Source organism: Quercus lobata, chromosome 7 (assembly GCF_001633185.2).
Source record: "Quercus lobata isolate SW786 chromosome 7, ValleyOak3.0 Primary Assembly, whole genome shotgun sequence".
NCBI lineage: Eukaryota > Viridiplantae > Streptophyta > Magnoliopsida > Fagales > Fagaceae > Quercus > Quercus lobata.
The window spans coordinates 41,052,159-41,074,944 of record NC_044910.1 but is presented as its reverse complement, the minus strand read 5'-3'; the positions used below and the strand labels follow the sequence as shown (position 1 = coordinate 41,074,944).

General features: G+C 34.3%; 3 protein-coding genes across 4 annotated transcripts; 2 read left to right on the top strand and 1 right to left on the bottom strand.

Moving 5' to 3' along the window:
- The first annotated feature begins 403 nt into the window (after positions 1-403).
- LOC115954137 (sulfite exporter TauE/SafE family protein 4) lies at positions 404-6,269 on the top strand. The gene is made up of 12 exons (XM_031072040.1): positions 404-684; positions 830-989; positions 1,510-1,710; positions 1,874-1,935; positions 2,033-2,081; positions 2,191-2,246; positions 2,532-2,618; positions 2,799-2,849; positions 2,992-3,231; positions 5,375-5,468; positions 5,599-5,739; positions 5,874-6,269. The coding sequence occupies exons 1-12, from the start codon at positions 499-501 to the stop codon at positions 5,954-5,956; spliced, it is 1,410 nt and encodes a 469-aa protein (XP_030927900.1). The 5' UTR covers positions 404-498; the 3' UTR covers positions 5,957-6,269.
- A 2,792-nt stretch (positions 6,270-9,061) lies between these two features.
- LOC115953011 (SRSF protein kinase 2) lies at positions 9,062-15,502 on the bottom strand. Its single transcript, XM_031070419.1, has 4 exons — positions 15,006-15,502; positions 13,762-14,745; positions 10,089-10,136; positions 9,062-10,000 (listed from the first exon to the last, which is right to left on the bottom strand). The coding sequence occupies exons 1-4, from the start codon at positions 15,258-15,260 to the stop codon at positions 9,560-9,562; spliced, it is 1,728 nt and encodes a 575-aa protein (XP_030926279.1). The 5' UTR covers positions 15,261-15,502; the 3' UTR covers positions 9,062-9,559.
- A 5,018-nt stretch (positions 15,503-20,520) lies between these two features.
- On the top strand, positions 20,521-22,556 carry LOC115953990 (60S ribosomal protein L24-like). Of its 2 annotated transcripts, XM_031071832.1 has the most exons (5): positions 20,521-20,628; positions 20,866-20,941; positions 21,086-21,187; positions 21,750-21,898; positions 22,118-22,556. In XM_031071832.1, exons 1-5 carry the CDS (start codon positions 20,618-20,620, stop codon positions 22,272-22,274), a joined length of 495 nt encoding a protein of 164 aa, XP_030927692.1. In that variant the 5' UTR covers positions 20,521-20,617; the 3' UTR covers positions 22,275-22,556. The 2 variants fall into 2 exon arrangements, with proteins under 2 accessions (XP_030927692.1, XP_030927693.1); XM_031071833.1 differs by lacking the exon at positions 20,521-20,628 and having other exon boundaries at positions 20,855-20,941.
- The last annotated feature ends 230 nt before the right edge of the window (positions 22,557-22,786 follow it).

The window sequence follows — 22,786 nt, the reverse complement described above, 5'->3', positions numbered from 1 at the left end:
ACCAAATTAGCAATTTATAAAATTTTTTGTAAAATAGTTTGTATATCTATCATTATTCTAATAATATATGAAAGATTAGATCCTTCCAAAAAAAATTTAAAAAGTAAAATAAAAATAAGATTTGAGTTTTTTTTTTTTTTTTAAGAAGGAGAGAAGATTTGAGTTAGACAAAATACATATATGTACAGTAACATGACCAGTTAAATATTATACGATTAATTATGGTAACTCCCTTCTTTTCTGTATTCTCTGACCTGGCTTTCCCCTCTTGTGTCCGTGATGCATGTGAGGTGTCCCTCTTGTTGGAATATTAACTCTATAGCGACAATTACTCTTCTCTCTCTCTCACTGTCTCAGCAAAATATTAATATATATAATATATACAGCAGTATATTTTGTTCTTGTGTATATAATTGCTCGTTAAAATCAGAAAATAAATATCTGGGTGTTGAGGAAAAAAAGAGTTTTGATTAATTCAATAGGGAAAGAGTGACACCAATGGCCACAAGGGGATTGGTGCTCTATCTCCTATCAGGTTTCTCTGTGGCTGTTCTTTCTGTCCTCTTCCTCAGCGATGTCAATGGTTATAGCACCAACAGAAACCTTCTATCTCCTTCATCAAACTCAACTCTATTGCAGTACTCTTCATATGTCTCCAGCAGTAGTACTGATACTGTTTGGCCCGTATGTCTCTCTCTAAGCCTGTTCCTTTTGTTGATATAGTTAATAGTACATGTTTGAATGTGTGTGGGTATGTATGTTTGTTTGGTTGTTTATATGAGAGAATTATTGGTATTTGCTTATTGGATTTTTGAGTTTTTTGATGCAGGAATTAGAGTTCAGTTGGAGACTTGTGTTGGCAACTGTGATAGGATTTCTGGGATCAGCATGTGGAACTGTTGGTGGAGTAGGAGGAGGAGGCATTTTTGTTCCCATGCTTACTTTGATTGTTGGCTTTGATACCAAGTCTGCTGCTGCGCTTTCTAAATGTAATATATATGTCATCCATTATTTGATCTCCTCCTTGTAATCTCTCTCAGATTCATATTCTTTTTAATAACTTTTAATTGTCTGACTAATTTCAATAAGGCCTTATAAGTTATGTAGCTTTTTTTTTTTTTTTTTTTTGAGAGAGAGATAAGTTTTAACTTAAAAGGTTTAGAAATATAGTGAAGGCAAATAGCTAGAAGAAGGCAAGAAGCTAAAAGTGGGATCAAACTTAGCCGAAGTGAGGTGGACTCAAAAGTCAGAGCATTTTGTTGATCCATTTTGGTCCTTTTGAAAATTGTGTGCTTGGCATTAATGATTTTTTTTTTTTTTTTGCTTTATTCCATTTGATTCATAGAAATGACTATTTTAAAGAAGGAAATTGAAATTGGCTGACAAATTTACCACTTTTTATTTGAACTTTAAACCAATTGTATAGTAATTCTTTTTCTTTTTGTTCTAATGTAATACTGGTATTTGTATTGAAGTTGAGGTTGTTTTCATATGTGAAATGGTTTGCAGGTATGATAATGGGGGCATCAGCATCATCAGTTTGGTACAATCTAAGAGTTCCACATCCAACAAAGGAAGTGCCAATCCTAGATTATGATCTTGCCCTTCTCTTCCAGCCCATGCTTATGCTAGGCATCACTATTGGTGTGGCTCTTAGCGTTGTCTTCCCCTACTGGCTCATCACTGTCCTCATCATTATTCTCTTCTTGGGTCAGTTAAAAATTACCCAATTTTTTTTTTTAATCTTTATATCACTTTCTTACAGTTTTGTAGAAAAAAAAAAATTAGTTCTTTAGTGCACGTTACTTTATGTTCCTGCTGACAGATCTCTCTCTCTCTCTCTTTTGTTTATAAAATTTTCATGATTATATAGGTACCTCATCGAGGTCTTTCTGCAAGGCAATCGAGATGTGGAAGGAAGAGACTATTTTTAATGTGGGTTCTATGAATTGTAATTTAATATATGCCACAACCTTTTCTATAAAATTTGCTTGTTTCAAATTAATTAATATGGAAAGAAAAAAAATTGCAGAAAGAAATATCCAGACAGCAAGAAGCTTTGGTCAACTCTTGCGGGGAACGTAAGATAGCACATGCACAAGCATACATTTTTATTTTTATTTCATAAATTATTGTGTAGTAGTCAAGTAAATTTTACTGTTTTTTTTTTTTTTTTTGGGGTAATTGCAGTTCTGATTGATACAGAGTATGATCCATTGGTACCTAGAGAGGAGAAATCTCAAATGGTGAGCAAAATGTTACTTCATAAGCTTCCAAGTTTCTCAATCTTCATGATGAGTTGCCTTTGAATTACCTTTGTTTCGAAAGCTTATTAGCTTATTTGTTTATGAATAGCTTATTTGTACAGTTTGTTTTTCCGTATATATTTTGTTTTTAGCTACTTCATTCTGCCTGTATCATGAAGTGGCCTTGTTTAATAAAAAAATTTCTTATTTATCATATATATATATATATATTGAGAATTAATCTAATCCAAATGTAGGTTAACTGAAAAATGCTCTATATTTCAGCAAATACTATGTTTCAACCTTAGGTGGAAGTGGATTTGGGTGCTAGTGCTTGTATGGATTGCTTTCCTAGCCTTGCAGATCATCAAGGCAAGTCTCTCTCTCTCTCTCTCTCTCTCTAGGTGAAAATCTCTCATGTGCTTGCCTACCTCTCACAAACAAGTGAACCCCACAGCTAGGGGCATGAGACTTGCCTCCACACTCTTTCTAGATCTCTCTCTCTCTTTGATTGCATATTTTTTCTCTCAATTTTTAATTTTATTTTTTCAGAATGATGTGGAGGTATGCAGTGTCTGGTATTGGGTGCTATTCTGCGTGCAGGTAGATATATATATATATATATATATATATATCAAATTATCAATATCACTGAGCCCACTTGCCGTACTCAACTTTTTTTTTTAACTCTCTTCTGTCGTGAGGTCACCCTCACCATTAATTATTGTTGTCGTCTTTGTCTCAGTTCCCCATTGCACTTGGAGTGTTTGGATATGAATCAGTTAAGTTGTATAAAGAACACAAGAAGAGGATGAGCACAGGCAACACAGAATCGATTTGCGAGGCTTCCATAGGATGGACTGCAATGCACATTGCATTCTGTTCATTATGTGGTATTTTAGGAGGCACTGTTGGTGGTCTACTTGGTTCTGGTGGTGGATTCATTCTAGGTCCACTTCTTCTTGAGATTGGTGTCATCCCCCAGGTATATATAAATATATGGACTATTATATGTTTACATTACCCTCTTAGATGGTTTGCATCAAATAATGCAAAATAGAAATTAAAATGTATCAATTTTATACATTTAATTTCTAAAATCACCTACATTATTCAAGCTAAAAACGTGTAAATTTGCAATGTTGCTATAGTAATCATGTAAATATACACTTACACTATTCACTTTGCATATAGTTTTTTATTCTTTATTTACGCATTCAAAGATTGAAGAAAGAGAATAGATAATGGTATTATATATGAAGAAAGAGAAATAATTTTAAAAAATAAGAAAAAAAATGATATTTTAATGTAATGTAACGTAAAATAAATAATCTGATATAGGATGTTTTGAAAAATATGTAAAATAGTAAAAAGTAGGTTCTCATATTAAAATAAAAGAATTTTTTTGCACAAGCTAATGTAAATGCTTTTATAAACAAAAAAAAATTGGCAAATGCTATACGCATTTGCAAAAATGGTAAATGTTATACACTTTTTTTTTTTTTTTTTTTTTGAGATTCTTATATACTTTTAAATGTGTACAATACTTATCATTTTTTTTGTATTTATAACGTATGTTTACTTTACAATATAAACTAAAAATTTTCCAGAATATATAATGGTTCACCAATATAGCCGGTCCTAGTTATGGGTGTACGTACTAACTACTTATAGATTATAGATTATAGAGTACAACCCATTTTTGATCATGGCAGCATGGCCTTGATTAAAAGACTATCCGTCACAATAAAATTGTAGTGCCTTTTAGGTTCTAGGGCTTAAAAAGCCTTAAACGCAACAAATTCATATTGTTGGAGGAGGGAAAGGATTAAGTGCTAGTTTGGATAGCACTCAAGTGCTGCGTCTCGTTTTCACTCCTTCTTTTTTTTTTTTTTTTTTTTTTTTTTTTTTTTTTTTTTTTTTTTTTTTTCAGCCACAACAGTTGACCCAGTTTTCTGTGACGGGTCTCACAAACTTCACTTTTTATTAATTTTTCATTAAAAATGGGTCTTATAGTACTATTCACATATTTAATAATTATTTTACTACAGTATTTTCAATTTTCAGTTTCAGCAAAATAAGTTCTATCCAAACAGACCCTAAGTCTAATAAATATCAACATAGGGGTTTGGCCAACCAAGTTGGCCACTTGGTCTCAAGGTACTTGTAGGATACACAGTGCGAAAGCGAAAAAAAATCCAATAAATATCCTAAATTCCTAATGGGTTCAATGTACCGAAGAACTAGCCACAAACTGTTTCCTTTTACTTGCACCCTTTCATTGGATCCAAAGTCAAAATGATGTGATTAGGAAGGAAAGCTCAATTCTCAAAATACGGCTCTTTTGTAATATTGACTCGAGATTGGATTAGCTTTTAATATATATATATATATATATATTTATGTGGTGAAAATTGATAAAAGCTTTTTTTTTAATAACTCAATTTTTTTTTTTAGAAGTTTATTTGTTCATTTGATGAAAGTTGATAAAAGTGTAATTTTTTTATAATTCAAATATTTATTACAACAAGTGAAGAAATAGATATGTGAACCTTAATTCTCCTCCTATAAGAGACCAAATAATGTTATTAAATTATAAGACTCTTAATTTAAAAATATAATTATTTTTTATTATAAATAGTTATTTTTTTTATTACAAACTTTCACTTAATTGAACAATGTTAGATAAAAAAAAAATTCTTTTTTCACAATTCCATGAGGTGGTAAAAGTTGAAAAATTGGTGTAATATCATTTTGATGTTAACATCATTTTTATTTATTGTAGACTAATCATAAAATGTGTCATATATTTAATGCTGTAAAAATAGTGTAATTTTTTAAACATTATTATATTCTTTTGTTACTTTCAGCAGTAAAGTGAGAGATAATGCACTATCTTCCCCCTTGTCCTTGTATGTATTAATTCTTTTCCTTTTTACTATGACTGTGAAAAAAAAAAAAAACCTTCCCTTTTTACTATGACTGTGAAAGTGCACCCACCATTTTCAAGTCTTAGCTAAATCATGCAAGAATGTTAATATATATATACAAAAACAAACTGCAAGGTAATTATTTCTTGAAATTTAAAGAATAATTCTTTTGTTTTTTTCTTTTTGTTTTTTCAATAGGTTGCAAGTGCGACAGCCACATTTGTCATGATGTTCTCCTCATCCTTATCCGTGGTGGAGTTCTATCTTCTCAAGAGGTTTCCTATTCCTTATGGTATATCCTTCAATTCCTATATCCTTTCTTTGATTTTTTATTTCCAAAGTGTATTAATACCAATTATTTTGTTTGATTAATCATTCCTAGCTCTTAACATTTACCACATTAATTTTTTTTTTTGTTTCAGCTTTATACCTCACATCAGTGTCTATTTTGGCTGGATTCTGGGGACAATTTATAATAAGAAAAATAATCACATTTCTTAAGAGAGCATCAATTATTGTATTTGTTCTCTCTGGTGTTATCTTTGCTAGTGCAATCACAATGGGTATACTACATCCCTTAGACCTAAAATTGTATTTCAATTACATTTTCTTTTTGTGTTTTTATTTATTTTTTAAAATATATGTGGCTACTTAGTAAGCTTCTTCTTCTTTTTTTTTTTTGTGAAAATTTTCTCAGGGGTCATTGGTATTGAGACTAGCATTGAAATGATACACAATCATGAGTTCATGGGGTTTTTAGGGTTCTGCAGCAGCCAGTGATTGTTGACAATGGCAACCATGCAATATTGGAAGTGCTAAGGAAAAATGGATGCAAAGGCAGTGGGGAGTGTTGGCCAACACCTAGTTGACCAAACTCCATCCCCCTCCAAAGGAAAATAAAACCTGAAAGATTGTTATGAAGCAATAAAGGTCTGCCTTGTGTGGTGTGGCTTAGGCAGGCTGTATTGTGTGTTAGCTACTGGCTAACATGCATTTGATTTCCCCCATTCAGATTTATGCAAAGTATTTAATGGAATTACTTTCTTAGATAATGTTTGCAAATTGATTCTATATGATCATCAAATTGATTATATATGATCATCAATATTATTATTATTGCTAATCATTTGCAAAATTATACTTGCTAGGATTTGGATCTGGAAAATCATGCAATAGTCCTAACCATTATACAATGCATTGCCTTTTAATGTAGAAAAATATAAAAATTTTAAAGGATAAAATATGGTTAACAATCTTGAGATTTGGGTGGGTTAATGACAAACATGTCCAAAATTTATCAAAATTGACCAATTTGGTCTCTAATCACAATGAGAGAGAGAGAGAGAGAGAGTGAGTAATGGTTAAAAGTACAGTTGGATTTAAGGATCAATTTGGTTAGTTTTGAAAAGTTTTAGACTTTATTGACATTAGTCCAAACTTCAAAAATATTAATTGTATTTTACCTAATTTTAAAAAACATTTTAATCCAACAAAAGGGAAATTTTTAATTTTCATTCTCAAAGTCTTAATTAAGAATAATAATATTAATTTCAGGTCCATACTATTTGCTAAGCTTGCAAGGTTGAATTGCAATAATTCATCTACCCCTCGCTTTCCTCCAATAATAGTTTAATGTGAGAGAGCTTCACCTACTTTGAGAGATGTACTCGGTTTTGCCACGCACAATGGATGATGAATGTAATATGATTGATGGTAGGTAGGTGCTCATTTTTTATTTATTTTTTTATGGTAGGTAGGTGCTCATTTTGGAGCTCTTTGATGGCTACAAATACATTAAAAAATTATTCACTGAAAAGTATTAACATGTGATCAATGAGGGTACATTTGCCTTGGTCCCTTTTGTTTTGTCATACGTCACAGGCTTGGCTGCTATCCCATGAATTCAATTAAAATCTGTCCATTTGTTTGGCTAAAATAGCTCGAATCCTTTACGGAAGAGAATCCTTTTTTTCCTCAAGATCTGAATATTATTTAAGAGGATCACCATGGAAGAGCTCATGTGGAAAAACCGCAAAAGTTTAAAACATATGTTCTTTTATGTTTTGTTAGCTTTTTCCTTCTTCTTTTTTTTTTTTTTTTTCCTACCTCACGTGGGGCTTAGAAGGTTTTGCACGGGAATTATTATAGTGCCATGTATTTTCATATACATTTTGCCACAATTATTATATGCAATGACTTTGAATGACTGTCTATTACTATCAAAAAAATCTATAGTTTCTTTCTTCACTTAATTTATTATGTAAGACAATTACAACAAAGTGTGTATTACTAAAATTATTCTTCGTACGACATAAAGCTGTCAATCCCACATGGGACTAGCAAAAGTAGTGAGAGCAGGGACAAAAGATAGAGATAATGTAAAATAAATTTGGAAATTAGACTCATTTTCATATAAAAAATCTTAGCAGATAAGTGAACATATATTTGGAATTTGGTGCAGGAGAGAGTTATTCCATTACTTAACTATGACCTCTCACGCAAGAGTAGGTAACAAGATCGGGATTACATCAACCTCTGACAAGACTGTTTGGTTAGCTAACCTAGGATAAGACCGTTTGGTTAGCTAACTCAAACAATAATTTTCACATTTTAAATAACTTTTTACATATTTTAACACATTTTTTTACCCATACATATATCAAAAATATTTAAACAACATTACTCAAACTAACTAACCAAACAGGCTAATTTTCAAGCACAAAGGATGACTGTTAGAAATAGAAAGCTTTGAAGTTTACTTCCCACCAAACAATGACATCTTTTTTTCTTAAGCCTATTGAAAATTATTAATTTTGGCGTTTTTTTTTTTTTGGTCAACAAAGGAATATCATTAAACTTAGGAATTTATAAGTCTATTACAATGTAAGCAAGCTTTATCAGCCGCTAAAAAACTATCCACCACAGGCGGCGGGTACAAAAAAATAACAAAAGAGTCTAAACTACTAGCACCAAGTTTGGCCAACGCATTAGCACATTGGTTGGCTTCCCTATAGATGTGAACTATTTGCTTGTTGAGAATCTCTCTCACCAAGTTCCTGCAATCAGTAAGCAATGGCTCCATTAACAAATTGACGGTATTGTTATTCATAAGTACAACAATACTTAAAGCATCTAACTCAATGATGAGGTTATTTAACCCCATCTCCTTAGCTATTAGAAGGTCATCCCTTAAAGCTCATAGCTCTGCCATGCAACTGTTGGTACACCCAATAGGCCTTGCATAGCCTTTCAACCAATGCCCATCATGGTCCCTAATAATGCTGCCACCACCTGCACGCCCAGAGGAACCAATAGTTATAATTGATTGCTTCAACCCAAAAAAAAAAAAAAAAGTTGTAATTGATAAGACCTGATCCACCTGTTACAATCCTTAATGATTGTTTTGGAAGGGCAAGTTTTTTGTTGGACGGCAAATAAAAAAGTGAGGCCACCTTGATGATGATCAAGACAGATTAAATTGATGACATTTCACAAAATCACTACTGTAATGGGAATATTCAACTCATGGGTATAAATTATGAACTATTCGAGGAATACCACGAAATCAGCACAAAGTAACTAGGAAAATGTGTTAAAGAGACTTGTAACGTAATAAGTTAAAATCTCTTACAAAATCATTCAGGATTTGAATCTCCTACCTCTGCTGTAACTGTCAAATTAAATAATAAGAAGTCTTCCCCAAAAGTCTTCCTCATGAGACCAGCACCAGTCTCCTTTTTGTTGCCCCAGCCTAATGAAATTGAAAGACCTTACTGTAAATGTAGAAAGCATGAGTCCTAGAAAGCCCATCTATTTCTAAACTCCAGAAACACCTCATTTATGTTAAGCGAGCAGCTCATAAATCATAATGCAGTTAATGCCATTTTTTCCCAATTATGTATTAGTATTTAAAAATATATATCCAGAGAAATCTAAGAAGCCAACAACCGTTTATGCTCGGGAAAATCTACAGGATTTGAATAATATATATCAATAGTTTCAACATCAAGAAATTCAATCCAGTACATGAATCAAATTGAAATGATTCAAATGAAAAATATTCACGGACAACTCAGTCGTAACAATGGTCACGTGTCTCATTGTATGCCAAGGTGTACGCTCACTGTCCAATAAATATGCTTCAAAGAGAATTTTCTCAGAATCAGAGCATCAATTTTGTTTTAAGCTATTGCTTTGCTCAAGCTTCTCTGCTGTTGTAAGAACCAAATGCTAATGCCATCCACCCCATGCTCCTTCACAATACAAATATGCAAACCAAAACAAGGGAATCAATCATGCCTCACAAGAATGCAGCAGCTATCAAATAAAACTGTTCGGAAGATGATGATGATGTACGTTCAGTAAGAAAAATGTGCCACAGTCCTATCTAGATGAACTACTAGCGGCTCCCTTGGAAGGGTTACTGCTGGATGGGGAATCTTTGATTGGTTTAGAATCTGAATTGAGGACAATGTTTCCCATTCCAACCTCCATTGCTTCCCTCTCATCCTTCTCCTTCTTATTTTTATCAGAAACCACACTTTCTGCTGCTTGGTTTTGATTAGAAGGCATAGATGGCTCTAAAAGATGAGGTCCTGCATTGATCCATGGATGAAGAAGGCACTGACCTGCAGTGGGCCGCATCTCAGGAACAAAATCAAGGATTGAGACCAGGAAGTTAGTCATGTCAGCTGCATCTTGCTCACTGAAATCGTACTTCTCTACAAGCACCTTGTTCAACGGCCAAAAACGCAACCGACGAATATGCCTTAGATCGCCATATCTATTGAAGAAATCCCGGGAATAGCGGCCACCTAAAGCAATCTGAGGACAATTGTTGGCATATTAGAAGTGAGGCACAAGTATCTCACAAACTGAACTTCTTAAATCATGGGAAAGATAATTTCCTCACCTTGCGTGGCATCATTCCAAGAAGCTCCATCATTAATGCTAAGTGGTCCTAAAACAATTAAAGAAAAGTGTTAAAAAATCATTCATATTAGATATGACTTATGTGAATGCTTAACCCATTAAAGCATTGAAAAAAATTTACACTTGAATGCTTAAAAACTAAATACTTATCCACAGCACGAACTTAAGAAAGCCTAAATCTACAGTAGAAAGACATGTAAAAGTCATCCAGATGTTTCTTGCTTTCCACTTTTATATATGGAAAGAACAGCCCAAAGAATTACAACAGTCAATTCTAAGGAAACTCAAACCTCATGTGTGTGTGTGTGTGTGTGTGTATGTGCAAAGTAAACAGTAAAATAGGCAACCAAATGCCCAGATCCTTCAGGATAAAGCAAATATGTTGACTCATTGCCTATCATGACCAAGTGTCTTCACTTGTTTGGATTAGCTTATATCAATTGGCTTATTTTGCTTAAAAAATAAGCGGACTACAAATAAGTTGTACCTAAAAAAGTGACACTAAAAAAACATAAACCCTCCTAGAAAAATACAAACATAGATTGTTCATGTTCTCATTAGATATGCAGTATAGTGGATTGTAAAGATTCAGTGCTTGATAAAACGAGTTTTTGTTCCCTCCTAGAAATATTATCTCATTTAAGCTAAATACTTTGGCAACTTGGGTTTGCAGAAGTCTTAAAATAATACTTTCAGCTTAGGATTTCTAATATATTAAGTGATTGACAACTGTAGTTTCAGATATTTACATGATAATAATTACTAAAGAATACAGCAGCAGCATTATTTGTCAGCTCACATTTATGTTCATCAATTTGTACGAGAATTCCATAAATAGCTAAAAAGCCCATACTAGACTGAACCCAAGACATCACACTTCACACTTGTTCATCAGGCAATGCCATTTAGTCCAAAGACCTTTGGCAAATGTAATATGTATATTTATCAGTTAGTTCATTAACAACAGATAGCAGCATACAGAGCTAATCTATTTTAGAGTTTATACAATATTAGATAGCTTTTATCTTATATAAGCAGCATCTATAACAACTGGCACATCTGATTACATGACTGATAGAACAAAAGTGACAGTAAAGGTAGGTTGAACTTTACTACTTTTTTCTTTTTCTTTTTTGATAGGTAAGAAAAAATTGTATTAAAAAGAAGCCACTCCATCAAAGAGATGAAGTAAATGAAGGAAATATGTATAAACAACAAAGGAAAACAAAAAATGTACAAGAAAAAAGTGAATCTAAAAACAGCAGAATGGATTTTGAAGAAGTGAAACCCCATGTACGAGACTAATCAAACAAAGTGGTTGCAAAAAACTCTAAAGAGCTTATCCCCAGAAAGCACCAAATCTTCAAATGTGCAATTATTTCTCTCCCTCCAAATAATCCACATCACACAATGTGGTACCAAATTCCAAACATTTGAAGAAAACTTTACTACTTTTATAATTAGGTTCATAACACAGCTAAAATTTCCAAATCTAACATATGCTGAACTCAGTGGAATATATCTAAGTCATATACAGATCCCAAGCAACAATCAAACTAAGTTAAATACATCAGTCATACAAGCAACTGATTTTAAAATTGTGAGACTTTTTAAGGCTGTTAGACAGTAATGTTTGAAAATTTCATTAAGCATTGTTTGCTTCAAATCTCACATCGTATCAATTATCCTATTCAAGAGGATCAAAGGAATTATTCCATTGGGATTTACTAACTGCATTTCATTCACAAGAGTTAGTTTACTCCATTAAAGTATATAACACTTAATAGTACTTTTTAAAAAAAAAATAAGTATCACTTCATGGTACAAAATTAAAAATAATACTATCATTGGGATGACCATTATTGTGCAAAAGCACCAGGGTTCACAAAAGCCCTCCAGATTTAAGAATCTGCGTTGTTTATAAAATCTTAAGTAGGAATTTGAATATGATGGCAGATATACACCATGAAACTCGATGGAGGTAAAAATCAAGGGCTAGAAGATGTCCTTGAACATCTAGCACATTAATATCTACTACTACTACTACTACAAAACATCTTTCACATTTAACAGGGATTAACTACTTAGATTACCCTAACGTTATGTTTAATTCAATAGGGGGAGGAAACATAAAAGGGGGAAAAAAAGGAAAGGCAAGAGGAAGGGAAGGGAAGAGAAGGAACAAGTTTAATCCCCCGAGGTGTTTGCCTGTGTTGGAGAATATGGAGACCGGTTCACACAAAAAATAAAATATCAAGACACTATTTTTTCTCTCCTCTTCCCTCCGTTTTCTCTCAATTTGGGAGGAAACAAAATAGTGGGCCCATAGGCAATGGAGATTCTCCCTTTCCCTTCCCTTCCTCCATTCTCTCCTCTCCTTTCTTTCTTTCCCTCTTCATTCCAACCAAACATAGCATAGTTGGTGGACGCTGGTAATCAAATCTTGTGAAGGCTTGCTCTAGGTAACAAGAGAGCAACTGAACCAACTTTCCCATGTTGTGGGAATTGGTAATCTTGATTTTTTTCCCTATATAAACTTGTATTTTTATGACAGTAATCATAGTTGGTAATCAAACTACTAGATATTCTTGCTCATGTGCTTAAATAAAACAAAATAGACTAATAAATTAGAGTTATAAGTGTGACTATAATATAATAGGCTCCTGAAAAATCATATTATTTCTGATAGCTAGCATTGGAGAAATGCGTCTATTACTCTATTTACATTTGTGCTCGGAATAGTACAAGATTTAGAATAACTTGTATCAATTCCAAACCTACAAGAGCATGACTATGTGTACACATAATATAAAATTAAAAAATTAAAAATAAAAATTAAACCATGTACCTTGTCCATCCCTAACTGGGTCTAAGTTGGAAAAAATGCATGAGCTCCTGGTTTGAATTAGCATGAAGTACTAGATAAAGTCAACTTCATTAGAGTTGACACTGATTGGGTAGGAATTTTTTGATATTAGCAGGTTGTTATTACTTTTTTCCTTTTTTGGTAGGTCTTGAACCTGTGAACTCACCCTCCTCTTTTCTCTTACAAGGGGGAGAGGTGCCATTTCAGCCAGAACTCAAAGCTCATAGGCAGGTTGTTATTATGGTTAGTAGCATGTTGCAAATGCATTATTTCTATAGTACTGTCATTCTTGTCTAGCATAACCACATGATAAAATCACTTGTCATGTTAAGTTATTCTACAATGCATCAGCATGTTTTCTGTAATTGAAACTCTAGACTGAGCTTTATTTTTAAATAACATCATAATTTCAATGTTCTTTTATTGAGGAAGATATCTAGTACGTTTTATTACTTGCAGAGTTCACAATTTGAGTGGAGCACAAATGTAATGCTAGAATCTTATGCACAAGGGTCTATAGCCCTATGTTTCTACAGGTATAATTGCAAATGGAACAACCATTAGAGTAGCATGCAAATTGTATAATTGAACTCCTAATGTTGCATAACTATCCATTAGTAATTGAATATAAATAGTAGCAGAAATAAAATTAACACAGAAATTTGAAGATTGATTATTTGTTTTCAAATTACATTGATTCTAGAGAGAGAAAACAAAGGCAGAGATCATATATTTAGCACAAAAGGTAATTAAAAAAAAAAAGTAAACAAGTGAATAACATCCATACCTCATCCCTATCAAAGTTGTCACCACTATGAGGATCAAAGAGTACATCACCCGTTGCAAGCTCGAAACAAATGCAAGCAAAGGACCAAAGATCAGCTGAAGTAGAATACTTAGATCCAAGGATCACCTCTGGACACCTATATTGTCTTGTCTGGATGTCATTTGTGAACTGTTTGTATGTCCAACATGCATTCCCAAAGTCAACCAACTTGCACTTGAGGTCCGCTGATGCCAACAATTTCTGCCTAGTGGAGCGGCTTCCTCTCTTACTACACTGATGTTCTAGTTTGGCGCCCTTTGTTCCATCAGCATCAGATAATCTATTTGTATTGACAGAACTAGTGGGATGGTCTTCTACAGAACCCACATTCAAATTCGTATTAGGCGAAGACTCTACAGCACCAGATGGTTCTGCATCTGCTTCATCTTCCAAAGCAACCTCATTCTCCACACATCCCTGAGCCGCTCGCTTAGCCTTTCTTCGAATCTTTTTCTTCTGGTTCCTAGTCAAATCCCCATTTAATTTCCTAATTTCCTTCGCAACCCCAGACTCCAATCCAGCCTTATCCTTACTATTCGGAAGAATGAGAGGAACTCCAGACTTTCTAGGATCCTTCGAAGGGTCTATCGTTGACATGAGCAATATATTTTCTGGTTTCAAATCGGTGTGTATAATCGAGAGCTGTCTATGCAAGTAATCCAATCCCACCAAAACATGATAACAGATCTCCTTCACCCTATGAAGTGGCAAACCCCGGTAATCGCTATATTTGATAAGGGTCAAAAGATTATCCCCCAAGTACTCAAAAACCATACAAACATGCTGCCCATTGGGACCCGAATGCTTAAAATGATCCAACAGCTTCACCACACATTTTTTATCATCTGGATCACCATCAGCAATCTGCTGCAAGATGGTTATCTCATCCATCGCCGCCTCCGTGTAATGTTGAGCACTCTTTTGCACTTTCAGTGCCACATATCTCTGCCCCCAATTTGCAATAATCATTAACCAATCATTTTATTAAATCAAACACTCCAACTTTTCTTAGCACAATCCATAAACGGATAATATTTATTTTTATATATTCAAAAAAAAAACACTAATAATCCTCAAACACATTTCAATCACAATTTCACACCCAGTGCTCAAAATGCTCTCTTTTTTTTTCACATTCTACATTCAATCAAAAAAAAAAAAACCCAGAAAACAAAAATGAGAGAGAGAGAGAGAGAGAGAGGTACAGAGAATTGGGTGTCCCAGGCGAGCCAGACGGTGGAGAAGTGGCCCCAACCGAGCTTCGATTGAACAACGTAGCGGCCATTCTTAAAAGAATCGCCGATTCGAACAGCGTGGTAGCCTCCTCGTCTGTAATCCTCCGTTCCTTCGTCCTCCGACGTGTACTCGCTGCTGTCGCTCCGATCCTCCGATGAACAACACTGCTGCTGCTGCTGCTTCTGCTGCTTTTGCTGCTTCTGCTTCTGATTCTTCTCATCCATTCCAAAATTTTCTCTGCACTAGGGTTTTTTTTTTTTTTTTTTTTGGGTGCTTTGCCCAAAAATCTTCAAAAAGAAAGAGCGATTTTTGGTTTAGATTATTTTGAGGACCTTGAGTTTTGAAGAGAAAGAGAGAGAGAGAGATTTTGATTTTCTCTTAGTTTGTGCAGAAGGGAATGGATGTGGATTGTTGTGGATCCTGTCTGTTTTTTTTTTGGTTTAAACACAGTTAAATCTTTTTGTTGAGTGAGGTGTCATCATCGTCATCATCCTCCTCAGTGTTAATGAGCACAACTAACTAGTCTACTACTTACACATTGCCACAATCTTTTTAGTTTGCCGTTTATTTATTTTTTTTATTTTTTTAAATGCTATGAATTATGAAATGTTTTTAGTAACTTTTTATGAAAAAATTAAAAAAAATAACTGATTTTTTTTTACAATTTTTTTTATATTTATGATGACATCAAAACTTTTTAAAATAATTTATTAATAAATGACCGAAAAAGTCTCTTAACATTATTATGTTTTTTTTTTAATAGTTATATTTTATTTTCTTTTATTGAAAAGTGAAGACTTTGTTCCACTTTCAACCCATTTTGTGGGGAAATAAAAGTTTCTAGTTTCCACTCAATTGACTGATTTGATAGACACGTGTGGCTATGTGGTCATTTAATTGCCTGCTTAATAATATAATACACAAAAAGATTCATAATTTTGTTTTTTTTTTTTTAATGAGATTTTGGTTTTTATTTGGCGGACTACTAAGGTCATTTTTTTTAACTATTATTAACAATTTGTCACATTAATAATGGTGAAATTTTTTATACCTATAAATTTTCTCTTTATTTGCGAGATGTCATTTATTGTCTAGTCTTTTAAAAAATATATATTTATATATAATAAAAAAGAATGTTAACCAAGTAAACTTAACCCAACCATTTACAATTCAATTTCATTACAAATGAGTTATAATATGCAATTTTTAAATTATCACTAGATTAGTCATATTATGAAATTGTCAAGAACATTTTTATGATGAGGTTGAAATTATAGAACGTGCCTAAAACTCCCCTTAGGTTTTTTTAAAGTGCGATTAATTTGAGCGAGTCAAACTCAATATTTTAATATTTATTAAATAGAGGTTAATGGTGCATCACAAGAATAAAATCAGAGTGTTAAACAACAAAGGGTGGAAGAATATGCAAAATTCATTAATCTTTAACCGCCTCTCACATACAATTTGAAAGAGGTGATTGGGGGAAAGAGAAAAGACTCCTTGCTATCACTATTTTCACCCCTTATGCCTCATAATCATGTCACTCCTTGATGGCTGAATGGGCTTTTGTTATGAAGTTAATATTTTAAGGGTAAAACTTGATAGACCTTATTTGATATGAATGAGGAGCTTTTATATTGAGTTTTAAGTGCTCTTACTAATTGATGTTGAACAATAAATGAGGCTTTGGACCCCTAACATGTTAGGTAAAGAGTAATTTTCTAATAGGCTTTTTTTGGACAAAACAAAATGCCTTTTAGCACAATTTGGGAAAAAATTGACCTAGGGTCTTTGGTTTCTCTTTCATAGAGCATTGGGAAACTCTTCTTAGTGATGTCTAGCATGCAAGGTCAGCTAGGCTCTAGGGGCTAAAATGGGTTGGTCAAAATGTTTAGCCACATACAATAGGAGCTAGAAGTATCCAATTGGGTGAAAATTTCAAGTATCAAACCTTTTGCATAAGCCTAAGGTGTTGTGCGTATCTCCATCCAACTTTTATAACACGCATGACATGGGTTGATGCAAAAGGCCTAAGGAAAAGTCTACCCATACCAGGGACGAAGGCACTCTTGGACTTTAGGGGGAAATGTCCCACTCTTTTTTTTTTTTTTAATTAAAAATATACACACACACATAGAGAGAGATAGAGAGAGAGAGAGAGAGGTACTAATTTTAGCATTTTTGTTATATGAAATTATACTTTGCCCCTCTTAACAAATATCATTGGTTATTTTAAGAATAATGTTATAACCCTAAACTTTTCTACAACGTTTTTACAAACCATTGAAGTAAAAAATTTCTTACTAATTTGCATCTAGACCCACCACTTACATTATTTGTTTACTTACCAATAACCACTCACTATATTAGCAATTATAAAAAAGTTTGTAGCTCAAGTATCTTCTTCCTTTTAAGGGTCATACAAAAATTTATAGATCTAAATTCTAAAACAAAATATACAAAGCCCACAAAAAATAGCCCAACAACAAAAATTACTAATAGCAAAACTAAAAATAAGCCTAATCAACTAATTTCACTCAAAACAAACAACCTGGATCTTTAAAAAATGTTAAACAAAATAATTTTACTCTTGCCCAGTAATAGACACACTCAAAAAAATAAATAAATAAAAACCCCAGCTACTAAGCAACAAAATAGTCAGAGGTTGGAGCCAATAGCATAACTGCTTTCCCTAACTTTAAGTCCCAGCTTCGTTCCTAACTCATACCCTCCAAAGCACACTTTCTCAAATTCTCCTTATGTCACATGAGTTTGGGTCAAGATTAAAATAATGAAATGACTTGGATCAGGATAAAAATAATGAAATAAATTATAATACATGAATTGGACCCATAAGAAAGTTGGGCTTAGTCGAATCAAGCTTGTAGAAAATTTGTTGCGAAAACTACCATCAACAAAAATCAATAACAATAAAATAAAAGTAATAGCACCAATACAAATCATGGGAAGAAAATGTTTAAATTAATGATCTTCGCTTTGTAAGACATGGTCTTTGATTGAATTGGATACCTCTTGGAATTGGTTATAGAGCATGATTAAATTACATTGAAAAAAAAAAATCCAAATGCATAGACAAGCCTTATAAAAAATATATGAAGTACTAAAAATGTTGATCTAGTTAACATAAGCTTTGTCACCAAGTGAAACATTAAAACGATTGGATCTATGTGAGAATTGCTAAAGTGAGATTACACAAATGTGACTTGGCCTATGTTGGACTTTGTTCCCTTACCCATGGGTTAATGGGTGTGTGGGTCCTTTTTGGACAGTACCCAGTCCTAAGTAGAAATAAAGATCCTAGGCCATTTACTTGTTGTTTTAAGGGACTGAGCTTGGTTCACCGCAACTAAATGGGCTGATTACGAACCAAATGGTGCACAGAGCACGAATTCTACAACACATACATGCTAACAAACAATAAATATATGCATTGAAACAACAAGAAATAGCAAAGAAACGAAGTGATAAGGAAAGACACAAAAATGAAGCATTAAGGATCCTTAAAACAATGCAAAATATTCCATTACTTTATTAATTATGTAATACACTATGCTCACTAGGATATGTTACAAGGTCCAAATAAGTTTAAAAATCACAGGCTTATAGATGGCTCTTCAGGCCTCTAAGACTTGCAAAGTTTGAATCCAAATATGTTCTTTAGTGGCTATTTGGGAATACCAGGTAGTATTTCCCTCTCTTTTCTTTTTTTTTTTTTTCTTTTTTTAATTCTGATAGAATTTTCTCCATGATTTTATTCTAATTCACTGTTACTAATTACCCTTCACTATTGGCTGCTTCCCCTTTTTATAGTGTCATCCTAGGATTCCCAAGGTATCACTGATTCCCCCCATTTGCTCCCCTGGATACCAGAACCAATGTCGTGCCAGTAACCTTGGTGGCTAGTACTTTCCTCATTCCTCATAATTTTCTTCTTTTGGGGTTTCTTCCCTAAAAGTCTCTTGCTAACTTTCCATTTTGGGGTGTCCTTAAAGAGCTGACCTTTGGTCCTTCTTCCTTCAATGATTCTAAACCCCACCTTTTCAGACTCAGCTTTTGGCTGCCTTTCATTTTATCATTTTTCCCATGTGAGCTGATTCCTTCCTGCCAGGTTGAAAGTTTCCCAGCCACTTCCCTTTATGGTTCTTCTTTCTTGGTTCCTCAAGGTATCAACCCCTTGTTCATGAATTGTTGGTTCCCAAGTCTTCTAATTCCTTTCTGCATCATTGGGTGGCTGATAGGGACATATCTGTTTCTCGTTCCTTATGTTTCTTAGCACCCCCCCTTGAACTGTCTTAATCCAACCCTGGCTTTGCTGTACTTCCTGAGGATCCCGATCTCCTAGTTGTCCCTAGGTATCTCAGCCCAGTTCTTACCATTGGGCTTCCTAGCGATTTTCTGACCTTGGTGGGCTGGGCTTTTCTTATTCCCTTCATTTCATGATTTTTAAGGCTTACCCATTTGTGGGTTTAGGTTCCTCCTTAAAACCCTTAATGAACTTGGACCTATCATCTTTTTTTCTTTATTGTAGGCTCAAGTATATATATATTTTGTATGGAGTTCAATTCTCGGTGCCAATTTGGGCCTTAGTGCAACATTGTGACTTTTTAGACCTCAGCAATGGCTAACCCCATCCACCATGGGTAAGTAGCCATCACAGACATTAAAAAAAACAAAAAAAAAAAAAATACTAAAAATATTTTTGACCATGATACTCTTAGGGCTGTCCATCCTAACCCGCAACCTGACCCACTCGCCCAAACCGGCCAACTTGGACTGAAACCTAACTAACCAGCCACTGACGACGGATTTTCATTTTCAGAAACTGAACTCGACGAGTCAGTTGACAAGTCTTCGCATGAAAAACCAAGGCCAACTGACCGACTGGGCTCCTCCTCTCTCCAGACTCAAATCCAGCCAGATTAGGCCAAATCTCGATGAGATCCATCCAGATTTGACCAGATTTAGACAAGATCCATTGAAATTCGGCCAGATTTCAACGAGATCCGGCAAGATTTCAATGAGATCCATCAAGATCTTTACCACCACTAGCGTCAAGATCTCCACTGTTGAGATTAGTCGGTTTTGACCCAAAACAAATCACTGCCGACTCGAATCGAAACTGACTTGACTTGTGGTTTTCGACGGTTGGCAGTGGGTAAGCTTCTCTGCCACCTGAATTTGGCAGGTTGGTTCCGGGGTGGGGTACAAACCCGACTCGTTGACAGTCCTAGTACTCTCCTCTATGCAACAAATTGGGCCGAGCAATAGGATCCATCTAAAACAAAGGACGAGCTGGTCGGCTAAGAACCCGAAACGGGCTTTAACCATTTTGATCTGAATTTTAGGCTAAAATGGGGCTAACTATTTGGGCCTAGCAACAAAGTAGCAATGGAGCCCCTCATCAAAGTGGCATTTTCGTAGTTATTTTTCAAATAGGAGGGCTATTCATTATCCTTTCCTGATATACATATACCGCGTTTTCACCGATTCAGCTTTCTAGGGTTTCTCTTTCTCTGCAATCAAAGGTAAGGCGCGCAGCTAAGCAACCAAACCAGCAGCCATGGTTCTCAAGTATGTTCCTCTCTCTCTCTCTCTCTCTCTCTCTTTCTAGCTAAATCAGAACTAGGATCTCAAAATAGAAATGACTTTTTTTCATTTGGTTCATGCTTAATAAATAATCTAAATCCAAACATAGAATCAGCTCGTGTTTCTCTGAGTCAAAGATAGTAATATTTAAAGTTGTTGTTTGATACGCTGTTCAAATCTAACGATTAATATATACGATGATGTTGGAAAAATGAATATCAGGACGGAACTGTGTCGTTTCAGTGGATCCAAGATATACCCTGGGAGAGGCATTAGGTTTATTCGTTCTGATTCTCAGGTAGTTTAACGATTTAAGGTTCTGTCTCTCGTATTGCCGCATGTTTTTGAAGAGAGTTGATTTGGGTTTTGTTTTGTTTTTTTATTGATATGTTTGACAATGTGGTGGGTTTTTTTTGTTCTGTCTTTCAAATTTCATCATTAGGTGTTCCTGTTTCTCAATTCAAAATGCAAGAGGTACTTCCACAACAAATTGAAGCCATCGAAGCTTACCTGGACCGCCATGTACAGAAAGCAACATAAGAAGGTGTGAAACCTTTTGAATTTTGTATATGATTTGAAGATTATGTCTTGCACTTGGGTTGGAATTTACTTATAGACAAAACTTAGGTATAGGGTACTTTCGGTTAGGAGTTTTGGGAGATTAAAATAGCGTTTTTAAAACCCAAAAACTCATAGCTTTTTTACGAACGCTCATTTTAAACTCAAAACATAGTTTTCCAACAGCTTATACAAACGCACCCATAATTACTTAGGTGCATTGGGCTAACACAACCATATAGTTGAATTATGTTGTCCTTGAGAGATGATGATCCATTTTGTGCTGCATTGGTGAATGCAACCACAATGTTGAAATTAATTGGTTGAATTGGACAAGTTTTGCCCGTTTCCAATAACTTAGCTTTAATTAGATGTGTTAGTATCTTAGCCTAGAAAAAAATTTGGATATTAAGTTGGTTTGAGAACTCTTGCACCGCTATTGCTTCTAGGCAAGATAATATATATTGCTTCGTATTCCAAATTGTTGAAAACCTTACGATATATTTTCCCAAATTGATTGAATGTGCCTATGGTCTTGACACACTTAGGATATTGCTCAAGAGGCTGTGAAGAAGAGGCGACGTGCTGCCAAGAAGCCCTACTCTAGGTCCATCGTTGGTGCCACCTTAGAGATTATCCAGAAGAGGAGAGCTGAGAAGCCAGAAGTTCGTGATGCTGCTAGGGAAGCTGCTCTCCGGTGTGTTTTCTTGTATTTTCTACGTTTGGATTGACAGTTTTTTCTTTTTATGATATATTTTCTATTGTTATGTGACTCATGTTAAATCTTGTGAACATCCTAATTGTTCTTTTAGTGTTTCCTTACCCATGGAAGTTTTGTATGTGTAGGATTTGTTTACTGACTATTATATATGGATTACAAGGAGATTTTGACATACTGATTGGATGTATTTTGCAGTGAAATTAAGGAAAGGATCAAGAAAACAAAGGATGAAAAGAAGGCAAAGAAGGCAGAAGTAGTTGCCAAAACACAGAAGTCGCAGGGTAAGAGTAGCAATCCCAAGGGAGCTGCACCAAAGGGTCCTAAGCTTGGAGGTGGTGGTGGAAAGCGCTGAGCCACTGTTTTGTTCGTATTTTCTTTTCATGGAGTAACAGTTAGTAGAATCTTTCTTTTTTGAATGCTGTGTAAGAATTGATTGATCTTGTTGCAATCATTTTTCCCCGTCTTTTTATCGTATGCCTGGCACCTGGTTGTTGAAGATGTTTAGTTATTTAGTCAATTCTGGCATTTAACTGTTTTTACACAAAATTGAAACCTGCTGATTGCTGTTTTGTTTTTCTTTTGGGGGTATTACTACCTTGTGAATTTGCAATTGTTGCTGTTATGAGTCTTATGACATCTGAGTACTTGCACATTATTCATGGTGGGTGGGTTGAGGTGAATGTGTGAAACTTAGCATTAGCATTTTCCCTGAAGTTACTGCTAGTGTGCTTTTGCTAAACTTATATGAGCTTTTCATAATCTAGTGTTATTCTGAATAAAACTGTAGCCCTTGGAAGAAAAGCAGTTTGGTACACGATACATATTCAAGGAATTGTTGGCTTTTTTGGTTAGTAGTTATAATAA

Bases quoted from the DNA above. Each gene is read 5' to 3' on its own strand.
- LOC115953011 (XM_031070419.1), bottom strand. From the start codon at position 15,260: ATGGATGAGAAGAATCAGAAGCAGAAGCAGCAAAAGCAGCAGAAGCAG. The intron at 14,746-15,005 runs GTACCTCTCTCT...AATTGGGGGCAG, and splicing joins CCTGGGACACCCAATTCTCT to AGATATGTGGCACTGAAAGT. The intron at 10,137-13,761 runs GTATGGATGTTA...TAATTGTTTTAG, and splicing joins ACAACTTTGATAGGGATGAG to GACCACTTAGCATTAATGAT.
- LOC115954137 (XM_031072040.1), top strand. From the start codon at position 499: ATGGCCACAAGGGGATTGGTGCTCTATCTCCTATCAGGTTTCTCTGTG. The intron at 2,082-2,190 runs GTAAGATAGCAC...GGGTAATTGCAG, and splicing joins GGTCAACTCTTGCGGGGAAC to TTCTGATTGATACAGAGTAT. The intron at 3,232-5,374 runs GTATATATAAAT...TTTTTTCAATAG, and splicing joins AGATTGGTGTCATCCCCCAG to GTTGCAAGTGCGACAGCCAC.
- LOC115953990 (XM_031071832.1), top strand. The intron at 20,942-21,085 runs GTAGTTTAACGA...TTTCATCATTAG, and splicing joins TTATTCGTTCTGATTCTCAG to GTGTTCCTGTTTCTCAATTC. The intron at 21,188-21,749 runs GTGTGAAACCTT...TGACACACTTAG, and splicing joins ACAGAAAGCAACATAAGAAG to GATATTGCTCAAGAGGCTGT.